This window comes from Amblyomma americanum, chromosome 3 (assembly GCF_052857255.1).
Source record: "Amblyomma americanum isolate KBUSLIRL-KWMA chromosome 3, ASM5285725v1, whole genome shotgun sequence".
Classification (NCBI taxonomy): domain Eukaryota; kingdom Metazoa; phylum Arthropoda; class Arachnida; order Ixodida; family Ixodidae; genus Amblyomma; species Amblyomma americanum.
The window spans coordinates 178,202,452-178,227,698 of record NC_135499.1 but is presented as its reverse complement, the minus strand read 5'-3'; the positions used below and the strand labels follow the sequence as shown (position 1 = coordinate 178,227,698).

The 25,247-nt window shown below is 50.6% G+C and overlaps 1 protein-coding gene across 4 annotated transcripts in view; it reads right to left on the bottom strand.

The window, feature by feature from the left end:
* The window catches only part of nemy (cytochrome b561 family member no extended memory), a 141,763-nt gene that overhangs the window by 28,792 nt on the left and 87,724 nt on the right, over nucleotides 1–25,247 (bottom strand). Inside the window, exon 1 of one of the 4 annotated variants that reach the window (XM_077659000.1) lies at nucleotides 25,096–25,197. The exons of 1 other annotated variant lie outside the window; for it this stretch is intronic. Coding sequence is in view for 2 of the 3 variants with exons in the window: in XM_077658998.1 (XP_077515124.1) it covers nucleotides 12,338–12,396 (59 nt within the window). In the remaining variant the exon portion in view is untranslated. Of the gene's footprint in view, nucleotides 1–12,337; nucleotides 12,484–25,095; nucleotides 25,198–25,247 lie in introns of those variants that run through there. 2 more of the 4 variants (XM_077658998.1, XM_077658996.1) reach the window with 2 other exon arrangements.

Sequence of the window (25,247 nt, the reverse complement as noted above, 5' to 3'; positions counted from 1 at the left end):
CAGGAATCACGCTCGAAGGTCCAAAAACAGTACACCAAACACGAGCGACCGGCGATCAATAGGGATTGTCTCTGACCCGCACTGTCAGCATCCCTCGCATACTGGGAAAGAAGTACGAAATAAGCCCAGCGGTGCTCGGAGGCGCAACAACGCGATATATCAAAACCACTCAATGCACTGCCGCGTAAAGCAGTGAAGAAAGGAGGGGGGGAGTCCCTTTCAGCGGCCGCTGCACCCGAGGGGCCGACTGCCGCATTCTTGTCCATTGCAAGGAGACCTCCACGACTCCCCGAAGGCGCGTTAACGGAAGAAACGGTCAGCAGCCAAGAGGGCAGCCAGCAGGCCTAGGGGAGGCGAAAGCTGCCGGCGCGGATGCACACACACGCACATACGCGAGCGGGACTGGTTTTATGGAGAAAAACTGGAAACCACACTCATCGCTCGTACGTCTCTCGCGCACACGCAGAAGCCAGAGAAGCTCGAGGCGGGCAACCGCCGAGAGGGAAGAGCGCTGTGCTTTGTACGCTATACACGATGAAGACGCGTCCGCCGGTGGCTGCAGGAAAGAAAGGCCCTCACGACAGCGAAAGCGCTGCAGAGTATGTACTTACACTGCGCGCTGCGTGTTCGAGACGCGTGGTAGTACATACATACGGTCCGAGACAGCGGTTGTGTTTTACGGCCCACCGGTGGCCGGTCGCCCAGATGCGCTACGCGTGACCGTGTAGTATACATATATACCACACGGACGCCGCCGACATGCTCGCTGTACGTAGAGTACGCCCATATAGCACTCACGTCGTCCTGCGACCCACGTTGGGGCGAGGCAGACAGAGGAGGAAGAGACCGAATAGGAAGGAGGGGGTATGTATTTTCTTTCTTTTTGCGGACGCCCAAGTTCAAGCTCGCGGCAGAGGCGGCCTTGGCGGCTTCCGCATAAGTCCAATGCCAAATGCACGCATTGGTCGCCTTTTCTACGCACGAAGGACGAAGCGGGCCGGCGCTGCCTCTGCTGCGGAGCTTTCAGAGTGGGAGTTGCGGCACCAAGAAGAGGCTCAGCTATGAGTGAAAAAAAGCGCATGCGGCGTCATTCACTGCAGTACTTTCACGGTACGCCGCACGCGAGACAGTCGAGGCCATTTGCAGTTTATCATATATTTATGCGGGTTTTTCCATCAGTGACAGTATTCTAGCGGTTTATATAACGAGGACAAAACAGCCGTTTAGATACAGGCAGAGTGCCTGATGCGACTACGGCAATGACAGGCAGTACTCTGCTTGCAGACAGATTACGTTAGCGCATACTTAATGAGCTCTCAAAAAGCGTCCCGACTCGCTTTCGAGAATGAATGCAACATGACAAAAAGAAAATCACAGGCAGACCTAATTACAGTATGTGCTGGCAATACGATAGCATTAGACGTGGTTGATGCCTATACCGGGAGTTTTCGGTCTGGTGACGTCATTTTCCTCCAGTCAATGGAAATTATCCGGTCTGATGACGTCACTTCTCCCCGTCTGGTGACGTCACTTCAGCCAATCGGCGAATTTTATGACCGACGACACATTTTTTCATCGATGAGACTTTTAATGCCCTTGCGTTAAAACGAAGAATGAAGAGAAAAAGGGAGGGGCCTACCGTTATTTCCATCTTCAAGCTTAGGCTTCTCACAGTTTCTCGCAGATGACCGACGACACTTTTTCATCGATGAGACTTTTAATGCCCTTGCGTTAAAACGAAGAATGAAGAGAAAAAGGGAGGGGCCTACCGTTATTTCCATCTTCAAGCTTAGGCTTCTCACAGTTTCTCGCAGATGACCGACGACACTTTTTTTTCATCGATGAGACTTTTAATGCCCTTGCGTTAAAACGAAGAATGAAGAGAAAAAGGGAGGGGCTACCGCTATTTCCATCTTCAAGCTTAGGCTTCTCGCAGTTTCTCGCAGATAAATAATTGCCAACCAGTCAGAGCATCCATCGTCCTTCAATGCTATCTGCTCCTTCTTTGCGTTCACAGTTGAGACTAGTCGAATGTGCATATGTCGCCAAGGGCACCAGCTCGCATATCGTAACGCTTCGCGTTAGGTCCACACTTGACACAAGTTAGTAAACAGGCAGCTAAGTTGCGCCGCGGCGTGCCCTGCGCTCGACAATCTTGCCAAATGAAAAGTGCCCCAGGCCTTCGCCGTTCGCTTTGCGATCTCTGTGCTGCGATTGTGTCAACCTATCGCGCGTTTGGCAGCTGCGCTTGCAGTTGCGATGGACAGCAACCACGACAGCTGAACTGTGTACGCGGATAAGGTCAACACATTCAGCCAGACACGCGTTACTCGTCAGGAGGAAGTTACTCGCTCATATGCGAAATGTACGCAGCCGTATGCACATATATACGGGGTTTTGTAGTCTACCTTGAGCCGGAGCTTGGTTGCACAACTGCAACAAGCGGTATACCTGCTATGCTGCATGACACACAGGTCGACAAGGGGACCGTGTTTTCAAGCTTAAGCTACACAATGAAGTGTTTACTGGTCGCTTACCTTGCGCGTCTTAACGAAGCGAACAGCGGTTGGCTTAGGACAAGAAAGGGTTTATCCTTGTTTGTCGGCACCGTTCACCGTGAAACGTCATTAAACGCACAATAATTTTACGGGCACCTCACATAAGTACGCGGTCGGTCGGACGGTCGATCGGTCAAAGAAGCTCAAATACATCTAAAGATTGGCTGCAGTTAAAAGCATTCAAGCTCTTTATTAACCACAGCGGGATCTATATATAGGAGCTGACCAAGGACATAACCCGCGCGGTGCGGCATAACGGCACCGCCCTCTATCATGAAAGCCGCGGAGGGCCGGCTGTACGCATATGCCCCCCAAGGTATAATGGGGCAACGAATGGAGGGGGCCATAATTCGTAACGGCCATTGTGATGTCGCCTTTCGTCAAACAACGTTCCTCGCATCAGCACCGGAAGCGTTGCACCGCAGAGTCCGCACCGGAACATTCCGACGCGATTGTCTTCCGCTCTGCAAGTGCCTCGCACGTATATGCCAATATCTGCCTCCCCTTCGCTTGACATCTATACGGCGTATAGACTAGCGTACAGGAAGAGAAGCGAATTACGCGAGCCAAATTTTCTGGCTGACACGTGACGACGCGTGCTGCCGAAACACGAACTATGCCCGACGAAACAAATGCATTATTATTAAGTTATCCACTGTCCATTGTGCACAGCGAACCAAGTGAAAACCGTCTGGGGGGATGGCACCGCATACGCGGTAAAGAACACCGCTGCTGAAACGATGTGAACGGCGATTCCGGCCATCTGAAGTAGCGTCGTGAAAATAACAGGCCGTACAAGGAATATCTCGCTGCAGGGACACCGGAACAGAGCCCATACTCCCCCCCCCCCCCCCCCCAGCACACACAAACGCACACACTAAATAAAGTTCCGGAATCCCTGACTCGCTGTCCTCCTCAGCGGCCCTTCGATAAGTGTAACGAAGCGATGACGACTTGGCATAAACTTTTCGCTGAGGCATGAGGTTTCACTCCATAGGTGTAATTTCGTCGTTGCAGCATCATGACTTTCAGCGCGACAATTATTTTTTTTTTCTCTGTACAGCGAGCCAAGTTTCCTTCGAGCACCATTTAGCGATGCTGATTATACATATTCGCACCTGTAAAAAAAAGAAGCCAGGCGAGTTTGGCATCATTTGTGTGGTCTAGGTCAACTGTACCTAAGCGAAGCGTCTCATGGGATAAGAAACAATGAAAAGTGCGCATGCAGTGGCGATCCTGCTTGCATAACTTTGTAGCCATGGAGGAAGGACTTACTGACTGCATTTTGCTACTTGCGAACGTCGTACACTACCGAGTGCAACTCCCCCGAGTGGGCAGGCGCACTTACGATGGCGCACGAGAGTGGGTTAGCTGCGCATTATATCAGAGAGCACTCGGCGCTGCAGTCCTCCGTGCCAGGAATTCGAAGCGGGCGAAGGTCACGAAGGCGGCAGGACGCACTCGCACAATGCTAATTCGCCGCCGAACGCAGCAGCGCCGCTCCGGCAGAGGAGCGCCCCATCGTCGTCGACGAGCCAAGTGTGGGAAAAAGGAGACGGGCACCGCGACCGTGCGTTCAGCCTCGCCGACCGGTATGGATGGGCGCAGGCGGGTATGTGGGCCACACACGTGACGAGCTGCTGCCCACCGAGCGGCCTCTTCTTGACGCGGTCGGCAGCACGGTCCAGGGGAGACCGGACGGGCGCGAAAGTAAAAGCCTGAGCGCCTGCGCGGAACGCGGGGCGTCCGCGCGCGATCTTTGTGCAGCGTCACAGCTGATTCAAAGACTTGTGTTACTGTCTTGAACACCGCAGAAATTCGCGAAATAAGCAAAAACAACGCCAACCACCCAAAACCGATAACGAAGCCCGATGAGCCATCAACCCATGAACCATCAACCCATGAACCATCAACCCATGAACCATCAACCCATGAACCATCAACCCATGAACCATCAACCTATGAACCATCAGCCTATGAACCATCACCCTATGGGGAACCTGCGCTGCCAAGGTGGCACTGCAATTGTTCCATTCAGTGACTCAAAACTGCTTTTGTCAGCCGCTTGGGCCGCTGCATACGCGAGAACACATTCTGCGCGATTAGATAGCCGCGTTTGGCTGACAGCATTCATTGCCTAGCTTCTCTCGGCGTAGCCCAGATAGCTGACGCACGGCACGTGCGCCTTCGACAGAGCGCGGAGGCTCACGCCAATAAGCGTGTGAAGGTGGCGCGGAAGAGTACTAATAGTACTACCCAAAACTGCTTGCTCTTCTCGCTAGGCAGTACGTTATGGAGCTGCAATCGGCACCGCAAACTTCAGCGCAAGTTCCCCATGAACCATCAAATCATGAACCATCAACCTATGAACCACCAACCTACGAACCATCAGCCTACGAACAATCAGCCTACGAACAATCAGCCTACGAACAATCAGCCTACGAACAATCAGCCTACGAACAATCAGCCTACGAACAATCAGCCTACGAACAATCAGCCTACGAACAATCAGCCTACGAACCATCAGCCTACGAACCATCAGCCTACGAACCATCAGCCTACGAACCATCAGCCTACGAACCATCAGCCTATGAAACAACAGCCTATGAAACAACAGCCTATGAAACAACAGCCTATGAACCATCAGCCTATGAACCAACAACCGATGAACCAACAACCGATGAACCGACAAGCGAAAAACCGAGAAGCCACAAAAGACAGGCCCAAATCTGCAAGCCGAAATCGCCAATTCAAAATCAACAGCCCAACAATTCCGTCAACTGACATTCCCCACTTCCCCGCCCAAAACACGCTCCCGCAATCTGCAGTGTATACGCCGAGTGCGGCCAACAGATCGCCTGCTCCAGCGTGCGCCCCCAGCAAGCGCGCCCATCCGCGGAGACAAACGCGGGCACCTGCAGGTAGCGCACACGTGAGCCACGTTATCGGTTCAATTAAGCCAGCGCCCGGTGTTACACCTCACGCAACGGCCGCCGCCCCCTTATCGACCGCGGAACCGGGGACACGGAAGAGTCGCGCAAGCCGGATGGAGGAGGAGGAGTGTCCCCTGAAGCGGAGGCGGAGGGAACAGCGAAATTTACGAGCGCTAAACGTCGGCCTCATTATCCCTGGGACTCATTAAGCGCACGTCAGAGCAGCACCGGCACAGTCTGGGAGGAGGAGAGAAAGAAAATAGAATTGGGACAGAAAAGTTTGGGAGTAATGGGCGAGAAAAACTCCATAAAAAGGACGTAATATTAAAGGCTTGGTGGGCGGAAAGGAATGAAACGAGAGAATGCTTGACGAGAAGAATAAGGCGCATTTCTGGGCTTTGTTCTTGCAGAGCGGAGGAATTATGCGCGATTGCGCTGGCTTTTATAACCTGACACTGCACGCATGCGCTCAGCGCTCCGCTGTTGTAGCGTCCCGCTGGAACCGAGCGCGCGAGCAGCGCTCCGAGTACAGTCTGTTTAATTTGTCCCCGGAGCCAAATCAAAATGGCATGAGCGAATTAAAGGCAGCGTTCTGGTACTCGCTAATGCTGCCGGGAATGCCTCGTCTTCAGAACTTGATCCCAACACTTGCATCAGCGCTTGCACCACACCCTCACTCAGATTACAAAAAAGTAGTCGTTGACGAGTCTGTGATGCACCACACGAGATATGAGCCGTCAAAAGAAAGCACACAGGCGCAGTAGGGACTGGCGCTAATTAAGGCCGGACGGTGAAATACATTTTCCTATAGACACTCGAGGCACTCACCATAAAGGAAGCTGAGCCATTACCAGAAGACGCACCGAAAAACTCGTGGGCTAGAAAATGGTCCTAGTTGGTTATTAGGAAAGTTGGTTATTAGATTATCCGGCCTAATTAGACGACGCCAAATGAGCACAACACGAGCTCCTAACTCCGGACCAGAGTTTCAGTGCAACTTTGTTCCTTTCTAATGCAAGAACAACAGATGTCTCATCGACATGAAAACTCGGCGTCGCCAAAAAAGCGGTGACATTACGAGCTCGCGATTGGTCGAAACGGTGTGACGTCACCAAAGCGGGAAAATGCGAAATGTTAATTAGTAATAGCGCTTACAACTGCACCAACTATAAAGAAATAGAACAGCATGATATTATTGAAATAGAAATGAAACCGAATTTGAATAGCATTGCAATGCTCTCGCATTACTCGCAAGTAAGTTCCTTAAGTGCGCCCGATAATTTCTTCGCACGCTAATCCTTCGTAAAGCGTAATGACATCTATTCCGACGTAAATGCCTAGGAAGGATGTGGAGTGAAATGAAGTGCTCGTTATGGCATGCATGACGGAGGCCAACAGCAATCAAAACCAAGGATCATAGAGCATGATTTTTTCTTAATTTGTAGTTTTTCATCAATGGGAGATTAATAAAACGATCGTTTTTATTAATCTCCCACTGATGAAAAACTACATCTTTGATTAATCTCCAATAGATGCACAACCACAAATTAAAGAAAGACATCCCTTATGCTCCTTGGTTTCGCTGGCTATTTGCTTCCGTCATGGAAGGATGCGGGCATTCGCCTTCTATACCACCTACTGGTCGTGGATCTCCGTCATTAAAAGGAGAAATATTAAGCAAATTTTACTGCCGGCCCTGAGTGCGCTGATGTCAACAAAGCCGATGTGGATAAGTAACCCGCAGCACGGCAGCAGCAGGCAAACCAAAACTGCGCAGTTGGCCCACCACACATGCTTCCGGAGGAAAAGGGGCACGCATTTTATTTTTGCAAGGAAGGAAACCGCATACAAGCACGAATACACGGACTAAACAAACTCAATCATCATGCAGACATACCCGGAGTGCACCAGCACGCAACAACCGTGAACCGACAGCATCGCGAAGGCAATCACAGAGAAAAGCAGTCAGTTCCTTTGTTATCCCGAGAGGAAGAGCACGGGCGAAATGAACCAGGAATATTTCCGCGGAGAGAACGACGTCCCCTAATCACCCATTTCCATAGCGCGGAGAACAAAAGAGAAGGAGGGGCAAAAACAATCGGGAGGTCACGAAGTGGCGCGTCGATCTGCGTCTGCGCACCGGACAAGTTCGTCCGGCTATGGCAACTGCCTGGAAGGCAACGGCAGCAGCCGGCTCAGTGACCTCATACGCACGGGCCGCGGCGGCCAAAGGTCCGCGCGGCATGCCAGGGAAAAGGCCATGGGGCCAAGGTTGCCAACTGCAAACACGCCGACGCCGCCGCGCTCGGCAGAGGCCCGCTCGCACGCAACGCCGTTCCCCGAGCAACAACTGCATAAACCGCGCCAACACGGGAGCCGCATGCCCTCACGTTGCCCCTGCTGTAGGACGTGTGAAAAGTGGAACACGCCCAGTAGCCCCCCCTCCCCCTTTCTGTTTCATTTGGTCTGCCAATGCTGTCATGCTCTCACTTCAAGCGAGAAGACAAAAGCGAAGCAGATAACGGCAGTTGTTGCGCATGTCAAGGGCACGCTCGTATGATCAACAAGCTATACGCCATGAACGCGCAAGAAGGCAGGAGCATGTCGCAACAGCAGAGCATGTCCTGGTTTTAAAGCCCGTGTGTGCATTCAGGTTGCCGCGGTGCCGAAACCTTGCTATGGGCTTTCGCCCTCGGCAGATAAGCCATGATAAGCCGGCACAAAGCGTTGTGTAAGCGGCACTATGGTTCAACGTCGGCACAAAGACCGCATATACCCGATGCGTGTTGGGGCGCTAACCCAGAAAGGCATTCCGCGACCGCATGAATCCGAAGTGGTATACGAGATACCACAGCGCACGAGCACACATTTACTTGTGACATCTGAGCGCACCCAAGTTGCACACATTGGGAGATAAATATATTGTTGTACAGGGTGTATACAAGTTCGTCCAGCTTACCATCTGATCACACGACCGCCAACACACGACCATTTCGCCCTTCCAGCACTTAGCATATCTACACTTTCTTCGTGTCCCCCTCTTCCCCCCTCGTCCCCCATTTATGCACTCCATTATGTCACAACTGGTTTGGTTTGGTTTATGGGGGTTTAACGTCCCAAAGCGACTCAGGCTATGAGGGACGCCGTAGTGAAGGGCTCCGGAAATTTCGACCCGCTGGGGTTCTTTAACGTGCACTGACATCGCACAGTACACGGGCCTCAACAATTTCGCCTCCATTGAAATTCGACCGCCGCGGCCGGGATCGAACCCGCATCTTTCAGGCCGGCAGCCGAGCGCCACAACCACTCAGCCACCGCGGCGGCCATTATGTCACAATTCTTGAAACAAGAGAGCCTCGCCACGAACAATGCAAGTGCAACAATGCAGCGGCTGAAACGTTTCCCAGAAATCAGATCGCCGCCACCGCGTCAGCTGCTTCCTTGCGTGAGTCGTTCACACCGACAGGCTCAGTCCCTCCTTGCAAGGCGTTGTCTTCTCAGGACCTACCCAGTGGTATCCGCCAGCGACACGCAGCGAGAGAAAGCTGTTGTCGGATGTGCGCTATACTCTTCCAGCAAGGCTGCAGCTCGACTTTACCCGCGCATCAGGAGTGAACGGCTTGTCGGATGCCATCAACAAGCTGTACAGAGACAATTAACACAGCAAATGGAGGATGGAGCGCTCGAGTTCGTGCTGCCGTTCTTGTCGCACCACTGTGTCCAGTTCGGCCACGGCAGCGAGCAGAAAAACACGGGGCACGCTTACACACACACACACACGCGGCAGCCAGGCGGAAACGTGGACAGGACCCATAATCTTCCGCCGCGCCGTTGGCGTCTGAGTCACTACACGTCCACAAGACCGGAAATGCAATTACCCGGAAAAACAAGCAGACAAGAAAACGGGCAGCCGAAGTTCACGCTCGGCTGAGTGCGAAGCGATGAAGCTGGGAAGCGGAGACTCAAAGCCTGCGGGGCCATGCAGCAGCAGCGTTCGTTGCGAGCGACGAGAATGCACCCCGACAGGGAAGAGCCGCAGTACGACGGCCGGGAAGAACGCCTTCTCACTCCGCCTCTCTCGTAGCAAGCTATATTCACTCACACCGCTTGTAGAAACAGCGTTAAGTCAACAAACGGATTCTCCGTCTTACACACGTCCGAACAATCATATACAACGCACAACGCAGAGCACACTTCAGTGACTTGAAGGAGTCATCTACCGTCTTCAAGCAGCCTTGGCCGTTCCTGGCCAGTTTTTTGCCGATAGCTCCGTCCGTGATGTAGGTTGGATTCCACGAGACAAGTGGACAACCCTAAACCAACTGTACTCGCCTAAGTGAAAGTGACCCTTTTCGCACGGGAGGCAGGCTGGACAACCGTCAATGGCTCTCAGACGCTGTTGACGACCGCCATCAGCGCAGAGGTGACAGAGTACACCGCCAATCTCTCAAGCCTGCAGACCAATGATAATGGATCCGTAAGCGGGGTGCACGCACAACGCTTTATATATTTTCCCTCTGGTGTTGCTTTCTACGTCAACAATGTGCAGCCTTGTAAATGAGACGCCTTTTGACCCTTCACCACGGAGTAGAAAAAAAATTATTTCACACCATGTGACAAACCAGCGTTCCAATACCAGTGATGGCAAAATTAATTTACAAAGGAACTTATATAATGTCAGCCTAATATTCTAAAGCTGGGAAAAGTACAGTTGAACCTCGTTATAACGAAGTTGAAGGGGCCCGGCGATTACTTCGTTAAAGCCGTAGCTTCGTTATAGCCCGTGTTGTCCGAGCTTCAAAGGGGAATCGTCATTCCTTCGTTATATCCACTAGTTAGTATTAAACCGTTTCGCTGTAACGAGATTCGACTCCATATCACCACTAATGAAGTTGCAGTAAACATGGCTTCATATATAATGTAATAAAACTTACTTCTCAACTGAGAAAATCGCAACTTTCGTGCTCCAGGAAAGTGTTTACTTTACTTTACTTCATGCTCTCTGTCCAAGCTTTGTGTACAAAAAAATAATTTTCGACTATTTCCCAAACCTTTCGCAAAGGGAAGCTGGCTCAATTAATAGCAGATCCAGAAGCTGTGAGAGATCTTCCGAGTAAAGAGAAGCAAACTCGGGCTTGAAACATTAAAACATATATTAATACATTGTTTAAAGAAACAAAAACTGCCATGAATTAGCAGCGTTTGCTTGGGGGCTAGTTGGTTCATGTTTATTCCAAGGGAAATTCCTTTTTAGCGCCTGTCTTGTCTCGTTTATGTGTCACGCTAAAAAAAGAATTTCCCTTGAATGCCATGAATTATTACAGCCAAGGCTTTTTTTTTTCTCAGTTGCTGGGAAAAGACAACATGCGCAATTCCAATCTATAAAAGAGGGAAGCATGTTTCAGGAGATAGAAACGGGTTGAGTCATTGTAATTTGCGGAAAAAAGACTGCAGAACTCGGTCGGTGAAATATATAGAAGAAGCATGTTGCTTGGGAGAGATACGGGGGTCGCCCTATCGAGTCCAGGACCCTAAACTACATGTTATAGCATGATTGATACAATCTCCCTATTCTGCACACAAAAAGGCATCGGTGAGCTATGTTCTGAGCCGTCGTCCGCGCATATAGGAAGCAACGGGTTGCTCTCAGGCGAGAGCAACGCGGTTAGCACAAGGGGGCAAGCCGTCAGTTCTTGTTTACCAACTCATCGACCTCTGTGCTCAATCATTCATCTCGGCGAAGGCCACTAAAGCTCTAGAGCCCTATTAACGCCTTCACCGGATGGGCGTGCTACCGAGAAACAAATTGTTGTCAAGGCAACCCAGAGAGTGCAAACATTATTTATGTTGTGCCCTTTTGTAGCCTTTTGTAGCGACGCTAGTGTCCAGCCTGCGACTTGTGCAGTGATTCTTTTCTCGTATATCGCGGACACCCCGTTCGTTGCCGTCAAGTCGATCCATACGAGGTGTCTCGTGTAACTGGCGGTGCGCGAATTTCAGATAATTGTCGCGGCTCGCAGAAATCGCCGCCCTCCTTCATTACGTGTTGCAACGGCTTAGAAAAGGCGCTTGCGCAATGCACGGACGTTTCGCTTCCTCCACGCTCGACGTAACATCGAGTGGGATGGATACCGCCGTGCTAAGTGAATCCCACGCGGCGAGGAGATGGTAATATGTGTGACGTAACGCGAAAGCGCGGGAAAAGAACAGGGACACTATGCCAAGGCTCAGACCGCGTATTCGGCCGCTTATCTTTGGAACGCGTGCACGATATCTGGAGCTCCGGTGGGAAAAAGACGCGCGAACTTGACAGTGATATGCGTTGCTGTACAGCAAGGAATAAAGTGCTCATGTTTCAAGCGGCTCTCTGCCATCTTTGAACAGATCGCTTGCTAGCGCCACATGCGACTCGAAAAGAAATGGAGGGCCGTTCCGGAAACTACTGACAGCTTTTTGTGTGTGCGAGTGTGTGTGCTGGGGGAGGGAACAGATTAAACCTGAGTACTATAGGTAGACAACGCGGATCGACAACTCAGTGGTGCCATCTTGTAGCACACTCTTACCAAACCAGCAGTGTCACCAATCAAGGCGGCTGGATGAAATATGAGCGCTGCCCCATTGCGTCACGGAAGCTCTCGATAAAATTATCACTCACACACATTCTGTTTGAACAAATCCGTGGCCTCAGACAAAATGGACCACCGTTCAGCGGTGCGACCACATCCGCAGCACACAAGAGGTGCACGCGTGACGTACGGGGCCACAGAAAACACGAACAAATTCTATGCAGCAGAGGCCGAAGGTGTAAAAGAAACACAGCTATAGAACCACGGGCGGCATACTCACGTCTCGCCGAGCGGTCGCACGGGCCTAAATTCCGACACCCACAGCGTTTCAGATGCCATTCTTCCCGGGAATTTCTTCGTTATATTTGTTTTTCGGCGGGAAATGAGAATTCCACACCACACCACGCACACACGTATCCACAACCGTTGCCCACACACGGCCTGCCGCGAAGCACAGCTGACGCGCTTCCTTTCGGAGGGGCGGGGACGGACGGAGCCGTGGGTGCGAGAGTGGTGCTAAATCACGACTACGGCAGGCAGCGTCTCCATGCTGCGCGCCAGCGACGCCCGTGCCGATACAGGATTTATCACCGATAAGAGGGGAGGGGGCATCGAGCCATGTGCGCATGATTTAGGGCTCGCTCGCTCTGCACCACGAAAACCTTCGAGTTCAAGGCGGTCGCTCTAGCTCTCCGCGTATTCGCTCACAAAACGGGGATTTGGGCGCGAGCGCAACCTGAAGATGTAAGCAAAGCCTTAGCTTGCATTTTACCGGAACGTGGAAAGCACGTTTTCAGCGGCTTTACGCTGCAGGCTTTACGTTGCGAAAAGTAAACACTGACGTTTCAGAGAAGAGGGTTAAACTTAGACAGGCACATTCCGCGACAGCGATCCGAGATGAGGCTTCAAAGAAAAAAACGTTTGAAAGCATCTTTGCGTTACTTATGGAAAAAATCGCACTTACACAAAGCTACTTCTGTGTGTTTGCGCAGGGTAGCAGTGTGCGACAACGATCGTGGCGTTTTGCTGAGAAGCCTTGCACCGACCTTTCAAAGAGCCGGTCTCTTTCGCCTTCGGAATGCACGTTTAGTACCTGTGAAGGCCCAACACGCACGTTGAGAGATTATGCTAACACTGTCGGCTACTAAGGGGGTCGCAGAAGGCTTCATTTTGTCAGCATAACGAAACTGTCAGTCAACAGGGTGGTTGCACAGCCCGCACCGCGGCGCCACGTGTCAGCTCATTACACACTGCGTCCAGAGTGACAGCGCGACTGATAGCACGCATGCAGGAAAAAAAAAAAAATTAGACCGCAAAGCGCAGAACTGTTTTTGTTTTTTTTATCATGAGCACGTGCCCTCAAGTCGCGTTGCAAAAGATGGAAAGCTGCCAACCGTACGAATATAGCCGTTGTTGCATTATCTGTTTCCACGTGTGTATTTTTTTAAAGCCACCGTAGACCACATCTTCTGGGACTGTGCGACAGATCCCCCACCAATATGGCTTCGGAGGCTCGCGCAGCCAGGCCCGTGGGAGACCTTGTTGCTCAGCTCCGACCTGGAAACCCAAGTACAGGTGGTGACAACAGCGCAAGAGGTCGCAGCCAGACTCCATCTGACGGCCACCCAGCATGGTCAACTAACCCGCTTGTAACTCAAACCCATTATTAAAGTTTTCCCATTCAAAAATCCAGACCACCATGAGCCGGCCGTGCAGTGCGCCAAGTATACAGCGTTGATTTATTCATTTCACTCGAAACGAGTTCGCATATAGTGTGAGCTCGAAGTGAGTATACGAGAAACGCCGCTTGAGGCAACACGAGTAAAAAATGACCAAACGCCCCGTTTTTTCTTGGATCAGGCGACCACGGCGCATGCCTACGACACCAACCATTGGGCGAATGTCCAAAGTCAACTCCAAGCGACTGCGCCCGATTGCGTTGATGGATTTTTTGGAATATATACGTTTTCTGGGTCGCTGCGTCATACTCTCAGAATTGGCGACGATAGCGGTGTTCCGATTTTGCTGCAGTCGATGATGGTAGTAGACTATTAGAGCCACAAATAATAAAGCGTTCGGATCGCATTTTAGCTATCGCGAGGAGGGGGTACGTAATCATAAATAACTCCATAAAGAAAATTAACAGCAGCACACATGCCGCGATATACCTTGGCAACACATGAAGGCAGTAATATGGTTTGAACGAGGACATCTTTCACCGAAGTCCGTCCGGTTGGGTTTGAAATAAAAATTGAGAAATATTCACACTAGCCAGTAATCCATTCTGAGCCCAATATTTTGAGTCCAACTCGGTTCCTTCTTAAGGGGTGAATGATAGGCGAAACGTTGGGCTTAGAATAAAGTATTGGTTTGTGTGAGCGTTTCTTAACGGTCGTCGGCATGGAATGCGTTCTCTCTATAAGTGGTGAAGATCGGTGCCAACGCTTACGCGGTGATGTTGCCCGTGGGTATAGACTCCTTGCGATTATCAAACTATACTGCACACTGCGTTAACAATGGCCACAGCCCTGAAGTCTTGGATTAGGCGTGTTTGTGTTGTACAGATTTCTACAAGACACGCGGCCATTTCTTCATGACGCATTATTTTTGTAATATGCCTCTATAAAGGAAATATAAGACGCCATCTGAAGCCGGTGACTGCGAAAATAGTAATAAATTTTGCAGCCGTAGGATTGCAACATTCCAGTCATTAAACAAATAGAGAGCAGAGCCTACCATCTCTCGCGCAATACGAACACGTCCTCTCCTAACATTTCACGTTACACAGTTCTGGGCGCACTAAGACTGCGAACTGCATCCCTATTTAAAGGAGCGATTACTTTGTTTTATGTCACCGCATCAAACAGATTTGGTGAGCAAGCTGACAGTTATGGCTTTGAAACTTTGCGGCTGAAAGAAATATGAGCTGTAGAACACGTTTAACCTGGCCTCCGCAATCAGATGTATCGAGTGAATACCTTTAATCTGTGTTGTCCCCTCCACTATACTGCATAATACTGTGCACAAATTCACGGATGTGGATCTGGCAACTTCACACACACACACGCAAGCACCCCCCCTCCCCACGCACACACACACACACACCGCACGCACAATGACTTGGCACGCGCTCTAAAAGACTGCGAGTCTCTTTTTTTCGCAGTCTGATAAAGCTCTCTGTTACAGCTTTCTTTCTTTTAGCGATGTACAGCGCGACATTCTTCGTTGACAACTGTGATCACGAGAACTTTCCTTTGGCGAACAACCCTCGGCGGCGCACGAGCCGTTATTGCGCACATAGTTCCGCACTCTCGGATTCAAACGCTGCAGCGAGCTGGGACACGCGCCTGACCACGCGGCGAACGCAGAGGAAACACGGAGCGAGAAGCAGGCTCGTCTCGAGTTTTCGCTTTTGAAAAGTGAGGGGTCGTTAAACCCATCATCTTTCGTGTTAGCTTCTCTCTACGGCTTCACGCGAACTACACGACGGCGCATGCGTGGCCCTGTGCAGCCCTGCATTCGCTTCCTCATTTTTTTTTTCTGAACATTCTTTTTACAGTTTTTATTTTTGTGCAACGAAACTAGAAGTTACTTCCCCCTTCTCTCCTCACGGAGATCGTGACTGCCGATGTTACATCCCACGATGAGCAGCGCAACTCTTCCGGGGCGTTTCAGCAGATTCCGCGCAGGTTTAGAAACTGCGCGGCGAGTCCTCTTGTCTTTCTCTTCTTTAGCCTGCAACGCTCTCCCACAAAGGAAGCTTCGATTCCTGTTTCCCCGATAGCACGTACAGAAGAGAAGAGGTCGCCGACAGGTAGTAACAGCGGCCAGGTCGTCATCCGATCAACGCGCATGCAAGCACGCGTCAAACGCCTGACCCTGTAATATACGCGGAACTGCACCGGTATGCGGTACCACGGACCTGATGCGATCTAGGGTGAAAAAAAGATCACAGGCATATAGGAGGCCGCAAAACAAAAATACACTGCTTCTCTCCGTACACATGCGTCCTATAGTAATAATAATAATAATAATAATAATAATAATAATAATAATAATAATAATAATAATAATAATAATAATAATAATAATAATAGAAAGGTGCGATACGCAGCTGCGTGCGCGGTCAGCGATGTGTACATGTACAATCTTGGTCAGAAGTCTTAAGGCCACAGCGTTCAGCTGCAGCGAAATGAATGTTCCTGGAATATTGCGTGTAGCGGATCATTCAAGACACAAGTCAAGCAGGAAGCTTCTCTACCGCGAGAAGAAACCTTCTGCTGGCATTTCAAGGTCATTCGGTCTTTAATAGTGCCGTAATGGCTCTGCTATACGGCTGAAGCGGAAATCCCTTGGCCTTAAGACTTTTGACCAAGACTGTACCTCTCAATTTCAGAGAGCGCTGCAAGGTCGAGGGCATGTAGCTTTTTTTTCTTGCTTACGTGCACAACGCCCGTCGACGTTAAGACACTGCGTGTTGCAAGGCGTACAAAAAAAGATTAAGTTATAGATGCTGGCATCTCGGTTCTTATATGTGATATTCTCAACCGAAAGGAGTAAAAAGGGGAGTAAGCTGTCCTCTATAGCGCACACCCTTTCATAAAAGGGAGTACGCTAGAGAACAGCTTACTCCCCTTATTACTCCCATTAGGCATAATCCTGTTTAGAGTGTATTGTCAACAAGCTCATCCCGAGTCGTGAGCTACATGCAGCGCCTAAGGTTCACAAAATTTCGCCTTGCACGAACAGTGCAGCGGACAGCGGTACATGTGCCTGACGACCATACATCGAACATTTGGAACAGCTGAGATCAGCATATAACAATTAACGTACAAAAACGTGCTTTTATATATATGTCTATGTAAAAAACGTAGGCGCTGTAAACACCGTGGGAGAGTTCATACCTTTTACATTTTGTTCAGCGTTAGCTCGTCAGGCAGTTAAAGAGAAAGAGAACGAAGATATTGACGGCACAAATCGGAATAACAAGGCGTTAACAAAGTCTTTAGTATGCTACGTCTCTACGCATGCGTCCTCCATCTACATCAAATATTTTTCTTTTTTTTACTTCCTGTTATGAAAAAAAAGAGCTTAAATCTTCTCACAGGTTTGTAACACCTCGGCAAATACTGATGAAGTATAGCTTAGATAGCGGGTGAAAACGCTGGAATTTCTGCTTATGGCTGCTACATGTGAGCTTTAAGGAAAGAAGGAAAACACTTTAATTCAGTTTAGATTGCTAATGCCTTCCTCCTTGTGTGGAGCCCACAATAACCGCACGATAACCTCATACTGCATAGGCTGTACAGGACGACGTAGTGGAGGCCTCCGGATGGAGTTCGACCCCTTGGGGTTCCTTTCACGTGCGCTCACATCGTACGTGAACGTTTCTGCATTTCGCCTCCATCGAAATGCGGCCTTGAGGGGCAGGATTCGATCTCGCGACCTTGTGTTAAGTAGCCGAACGTCAAAGCCACTAAGCCACCACGGCGGGACACATGTCCAGTTATATAAAGAAACATATACCGCAATTTCACTTTGTAGTGGAGATAGCGTCCTGAACATCACGAAGAAACACTTCATTCTGTGCATTATACAGAGGATGTAGGGATCACAAGCAAAGACAAAGTTTATCGCCACGATTCCAGTTTGGGTACGTATACGCTTCGCATGACGCGTATACAGCCTCTGCGTCGTCAAAGGGACAGAGCGCGCGCTTCTTAAAGACGTGCCGCAGGAGGTCCCCATATGAGAGCGCCTGGCATCTGGGACGAGCGGCACGGCGTGCGGTTTCCCTCCACAAGGACGACTCGACGAGGATCCTTGGGTGGACGCACGAGTTATCGCTTGCAAGAGTCTAGGATGACGGCTTCATTAAATCTGCGTGCCCCGCATACGTATGTTTGCCGGGTCCTCCCCATGTGTGTGTGTTTGTGAGTGTGTACCGTACGCGTATACAAACTCACTTTGCGCGTCGTGAATATGTGCGGTATTCGGATACGCGTGTATAATTTCCACTTAGTAAACTTCTCCCCCTTTCTCTCTCTCTTGTGGACACTTAGCCTCGTTCTTTTTACCCCGTCGCTTTTTTATCTTGCACAAACGAATCTCTGTAATTGCTTGCATTTTTGAATTCTCATGACGATAGGATGTCCTTGCGGTTTCTGCTTTCCACTCATCTAGTGCCGTAATACCCCCCCCCCCCCCCCCCCACACACACACAAAGAAAGAAAGAAAAAAATTAACTTAGCAAACATTCTTCCTGATAACACCAAATCTAGATTCGCAAGTTTTGTGTTATAGCTTACACGCTGTAAGTGAAATGGCGTCGGCAATGTGGTGCCACGAATCCATGCATGCTTAGGGAAACGGCGCTTTAATGCTCTCAGCTTATTCTATAGACATGCACAGACCTGCTAACTCTGCTCGTCGCTAGCAACTAGACGCAGTTGACGAACGGCAACATTGAGTAGCTTCGTCAAGTTCCACGTGATATCGATACTGCATGCGAACTATTAAATGGTACTCTGAAGACAGCAGTACTCTATACTAACAGTACGCACTGACTTATGCAAGCAACTACGGTGCTTTGCAAATGACGACGCATGTAAAGCAACTCAAAAGTTGCTTTAAACAGGTGCGCGACACTCCGATTGTCAATGCACCACAACCACCACTCGCCACGCGGGAATGTATTCTCGGGCACAGGTGAATGTTCTTTACAAGAGCGCTGTCTGCTCCAGCAAGACTCCCCCAGGTGAGAACAAGAAACGCGAGACACGGGAGGTCCAACAGGTCTCGCCCGTGGGAACGCGCGGGGAAATGACTTCCGGCATTCGCTTTCGCGGACTTATTATGCACAGCACTACCGACCGACGGTCAAGTTCAGGTGCTCAGGTGCCGCAGTGTTTTTTGAAACTCCGCTCCCTGGTTTTAGTGCACACAGTTAAGATCACGTAGCGCGGAAGCATAAAGCTTTCTAGGTGAATCGAGAAATACTTTCTTACCAGTGTTTCCGCATGCGTGCCCGCAATAGTTATTTTGGGCCAACTGCGCCGAAAGCGTGCAACATATTGCAAGAGCTTAACAACGGGTCTGCTTTATTGTTCTGCGTCCGCAGTCCCCTCGCGTGATAAACATGCGCACGCAGAGGGATGGATGATCGATACCGACTATATAAAGTACAGATAAAGGCGGTCACGCGACAAAGGCTCCCGTCTTCGCCCGTGCAAAGAAGCGAAATGCAGCGTCATATTGGCCATTTCTATTTATCGCGCTGTGCCGTATAGCTTACAAGCGGCCTTTTTTTTGTGCCCATTTATTTTTATTTCTGGCTCCCCGCAGCTTATAGGTCAACACCAATATATGACTTAAAAACATGAGGCGGCTCTGCTGTTGCTGGCTCGGAGTAAAAGCAGAGGCTACGTATGCTCCATATAGAAAACATGTAAATAAAAGTTTTCAAACGAGTTTTCTGTTTTCACAGTGCACCTATGATGTCATCCTTTCGTAAATAAAAGCCCAGTGCATCCTATATATATATAGAACAGATTGCGAAAGTATGAAACTTCATTTAAAAGGCGATACATTTTTAAAACATCGCGATACGTGCCATAGAAGAACAAGTTTCTTCACGTTCTCCATTAAAACCATGCATCTCTTCCGAGTTTTTTCATTTAAAAAAAATGAGGTTCAGCATGGAGAAAATCTTCTCGCTTGGGAAAAGAAAGCGGGCAGGGGGGGGGGGGGGGGAGGACACCGTAACCGTAACCCCCCCCCCCCCCTTCCCCAAATCCGCCCTTGAGGCAAAAAGGCGGATGTTTGCTGTGCGATATCAGCGCACGTTAAAGAACCCCAAGCGGTCTAAATTAATTCGGAACCACCCACTACAGCGTACCTGGTATCGCTTCGGGATGTTCAACCACACATAACCAACATCAGAAATAATACAGCCCGTAGGGGTTTGCTTACAAGCCGTGTAGTCCTTGGGGATCGTTTAGCATCCGTGGAAGGTCTATATAAGTTTCGGAGGGGTGAGCAGGAGAGTTCAAGAGGTTTGCAGCGCTGGTTACGCATAACGAGCCGCACAGCGCGGACCTGAATGAAATCCTCCCCTCAGTCTCTGTACTTCTGACAAAGGGTGCACGTACACTCTCGTTGCCGCCTTCGCGTGCATCCGATTTCTTTCGCAATTTTGCTTTCCCCCATTTCCATTGTCCTTCGGGAGAGACAGCCAGCGTCAAGCAAGCCGATTGTCTCTTCAAAGTTCTTCGAACTCTTCTATGCTGCAGGCGCTTCTTCAGTGCAAAGAGCAGCGGTAGGAGCAAGCGGCGACGTGCATTCCAGGCAAATGGAGCACGAAGCCGTCCGCGTTCCCGTCCCCACCGACCCGCGCATTGACGACGGCGCCGAGCTACGGGCCACACGGCACATTGTCTCCGCGCATGCGCGCGACCCCGTGGAGTCCACTGCTTGACCGAGGGCGGGGAGGGGGCACGGCTGCCGTCCACTCAGCCACTTAACAGGTGTCCGCGCTTCGTTTCGCCCTGAGCCCGCCGCGTGGCATCAAGGAAGCGGCCAGCAGTGACTGCAAGGTCAGCCACTGGCCACTGCGTGCACGGACTAGTCGCGGAAAAAAAGTAATGAAATAAAATGCATCTTTTGTCTTGCGTAATCGCTTCCTCAACTTTGCGCTGACACGGTCTGCTGCTTCGAGGGTGCGATTTGGCGGGGTAACCTGAAACACCACCGTTCGCTCGCGAAGAAGAAAAAAAGCATACGAGATTAAGTGTGACAAATCATACGCACGGAGCCTTTTCTTCAGCGTCCCTCTAGCGGATGGCTTCTGCACTCCAGCGAGTGGAAGCGCCCAGTGACCGATGCGCGCTCTCGCGGTGAATGCAAAATGAAGTGCTTCGGATAACCTGGATTGCGTGCATGCAACAAAACAATGCATGCGATGTTGCTTACTACAAACACCATTCATTTGCGCATAATCTGCCTGTCTATGTCGGTAAGCGGTACGAAGAGTCCATAAAGAACAAATGGAAAACATGCGCCGTAGAAAGTTGTAAGTGCCAAGCACGGTTCATTTCTATTTTTCGGCTCGTAACTTGCTTCTGCGCAAGAAACCGTAGATTCCTCGACCTGCGCTATTATGCGTGTGCCGCACCGTACGAAACTCGCTTGCTACGCTTGTTTTAACAGGTCAAAGCGTTGCAGTGCAGATACTGATTTAGCTACGTCAGCTGCCGACCGCGTACAAAACGCCTAAGAGGGAGAGAGATAACCTCCTCTCTCAGCACATTACGCACCTGTAGGGACATCCGAAACTAACGCGAAACACGTCCACTTCATGGGGCCCTTCATAACAACAAATCGCTAATTGGCCTTGAACGCGAAAAGTTGGCTCTGATTCTTATCGCAATTTTTACCAACCTGCCGGCATACAGAAGATATTCGTCAGAAAAGGAAGGGCCAAGCTCAGATGAAGGACTGCTTAACTGCATCGGATGACTTAAATACGCAAGTTTTGGTGCCTTTCTTTCCGTCACGGGTGAAGGAGATTGCGGCATCAACTGTTGCAAAACAATTGGCTTATTTAGAGTTTATTCATATTCGAACGAGTCCCTCTTCTCCCTATCCTCGTTTGTTGACCATATTCGGCAGCAAGAGAACACTTTAGCTCTGCAAGTTGCAACGATGACTCTAACGGCGTCAGTGGAGACAAAATAAGCAAGCCACAGATAGGGGGCGAGACTCAGAACCGGGCGGATAAGGAAGTCTCGTATAAAAAATGCCCTGACTCGGCCGCAACAAACAGCGCCGCGGAGCATCGGCAGCCCACGTGTGCGCCAAAGTGCGCGCGGTTGCTGGAGCGGCACGGACGGGGCACGCAACTAAAGCAGGCCGCGTCGTCGATCAGGCGTGACCAGCGCAGGCCAGACCCACGGGGTAGGCAGACAGGCAGGCTGTCGGGTGTCGAAGACAAGAGCCCACAACGACGGCCAGTTGCGCAAGAGGCGTCAGATACTGCTGTCGTGTGCTAAGCACTGTCATGTTCTCCAGACAGCTAGCTAGGCGGCTGCACTGCGGCCGTCTTCATTGAGAAAGTGGGCCAGTTGGCAGCGAACCAGTGTTCCGCTATTTTAGTGCGACTGATGGGAGATAGATAGATGGACGGAGGAGGAGATTAAATCGCGAAACAAAAAAGAAAATGCGGCGGCGACTTTGCTGGGACGCCCGCCTGCTGGGAACAGCTGGACAAGGGGATGGGAGCGCGTGGGAGGCGAGAAAATGTGGCGGAGAGCCGAAAATAAATGCAGACGCGTGTGCTTCGGACGGTGCTCCCCACATCCATCCTCACGTCGGACTACCCCTCATTTTACACGCGTCCGTCTGTCACTGCGACATAGAAGCGTGCATGTCACCACTTTTGACAACCCGTGTTCAAAGCAGTGCTGCTGAAAGATGCCTCCACCACAGCCGTATACCTGCGGCCAGAGCGCCTGGCTCGCAGAAAACGCAAGAATTGTGCGCACTGGGATTCCCTTGCTGCCTTCCAAAACTATACTACACTTTCTATCCTCCACACGTACTCGAAGGCGGCTAATGCTAAGTCGAAGACAGAAGACACATGCACAAATTCTCACTGTGTTTTTTAAAGGTGGATCAATAAGTCTGCAAAGTTAATGGCCGCTTACATCAAAGGCGGTGCTTATGTTCTAATCGGAAGTTACTAACAACAACAAATGAAACGCGAGTAACAAAATGAGATCTTAGCCGAGGGAAGCTCTACTACCAGTGCAGGCTAATTCACTTCAAACGCGCGTAGACTCCTTTAGAAGTGTTAATCAACCTCGCTTTTATTTCGTCTGTACATGCTCTTGTGTCGGCATTTCATATGTTGCTGATAGACCTCAGCGATGGCCTAGTGTTTTGAGCACCCGCCTCTCAAGCGGGAGCTGCGGGATTCGATCCCCAGTGTCGTCACTTACACACCAGTGATAGAATAGGTGTAGTACAAGCTTTACCCTCGCCTGGTGCTCGGCTTCTTTGGGATGAAACGCTTGGGAAATGCGTCTCTGATCCGACCTTGAGTAGTCGAAAACACCTTGCGCCACAAGCATTTATCATCGACCTCATCATTTGTTGCTTATAGCACCTGACTTTAAATTTGACCTCGAAAGTATCTCCTCTCCTCGTCGCGGAAGAGAGAAAGAAGCACGACCACCAATCGCGACTCCTCGGCACCTCTTGCTCGAGTTTGGCCACGTGTGCCGATCGATCTTGCACGGGAAAATCTGCTACGAGAAGCACCCCATTTTAGCTGCTGTTTTTCGATTTCCTCACGCCGTAATTTCGCGTCGCATAATACATCACGGCACTCTGAAAACGCGCGCAGCACGCACACCTCTCGTAATTTCGAGGTACACAATCTTCTTAATACTCGGAGCGCAGGAACATCGAGAGTATTTTTATCCCGTGATGCAAACCACTCGCCAAGAAACCCGGAGAATTCGCGAGATGTTTGATAAGCGGAAAGGGGGCGGGGGTCTGGCTGTTTGAAAAGCTGGAGCGTGTAAATTATATATAGCGAACGGGGCCTGGCACGAACGCAGCAGTTCGAATCCTCGCCGGAAGGCTGACTCACCTCGTGTATCACCGAGTCATAATAAAAGTTCTTTGAAAAGTGTCTCACGGCTCGCTGAAGGAGAATCGGTTTAATTCCACAGTGCTTTGAACTTGTTTTACCTTCGCCCTGCATTTTTGGCACTATTTGCGCGCACGTCTTTACTTACAGTGCTCTTCATATGTGAACGTATCTGCTCTCTAAAAGCAAAACCTGCTGTCAAGCATAACTGTTGTTCCTACTGAAGCTGTGTTCCTTGAAAGTGCCACACTAAAGGCTACCTTTCAATGCAACATTCCAGTGCTATGAACAAAACCGGAAAGTGGGGAAACATGTTTTCTTACCTACGCGCGGCTGTCTCAGCAGCTGTCTGCCAATAACTGAATTTCCTGCACAACAGGAACGCTTGCACAGCGACACGTGTTGAGCTAGAGGCGTGCTTCACCGCACAGCAAGACTCGTCAAGCAGCTGCTAAGAGACAAGACGCTATCGCGTCCTGCGCTTTGATTTATACATGTCCTGGGCGGCCAGGAAATCGGAGGAGGCACAGCGAGATAAAGAAATACCCCGGGAACCCAGTCTTTTATGTCGCCTCCAATTTCCTGCGATATGAAGAGAGTGACGCACGCAGGGATTTATTTCTCGTCCTTAGGAGTCGTCCTTCAAGAGTGGTGCGAACCATTTCGTCCCAAAGCCGCTTCACTTCATGCGCAGCATTAGTTTCTCATAACCACATACATTCAGATCAGTTATACAATATTTATTCTAAAAATCCAAACGAATAAGTAGCGGTTCTTACCAACGTTTCCATTCTTACGTAACCAGTGACCGGTCTCGACGCGTTCTCCAGAGCTAGTCACTTGCCAAAAACAAGGTGCGAGATCCAGCATGCCTCCACATCTCGATTTACGGCACGAAAATAGTTTTCTTCGCCACGCACGGTGGAAACACCTCGACAAACTGATTCGTAACTCACCTCAAGCTCGCATCTGCTGACAGGGGGGCCCGCTGTCGATCACTCGGGACGAGTAGCCACGCGCACGCACCACCAGCACCACGTCGCGGGTATATTTAGAGGGGGCAGGCGGAAAAGCCCCGTCCCTGGCCGCCGCTGGCCGCGCAACCCAGCCGCGAACAAACAGATCTCAAGGGCACACTTTTTTTCCTATACAGCCCCGTCGGAGGCGTCCGAGAAGTCCGTCCCTCGCTCGGGGTGATGCGCAAGCTTGCGAGCCTCGACGCCGTCGGAGTGCTACGCACCGGAGCCCTCCCGAAGAAGGATGCGGCCGAGACGCCAACAACGCCGACAGCGGAGGAGAGGCGTTGAGAACAGCGCGCGTGTCCCCTCGTTTTTCGGGCAGACCGTCGGTGCGCTGGCGGCAACAACACAGGAGCGGCAACTAACTCCTCTCTCAGCCAGGGGTGGCGGCGCGCGCGGTCACGAACTTGCCGCGCGTCGACGGGTGCGCGAGCGCCGAGCCCTGGGAACAGAGTGGCCGTCGTCGCGGAGGCGCTGGCGATGCTCCTCTCTTGGCGGAGGTGGCCCCCTTCTCGCCA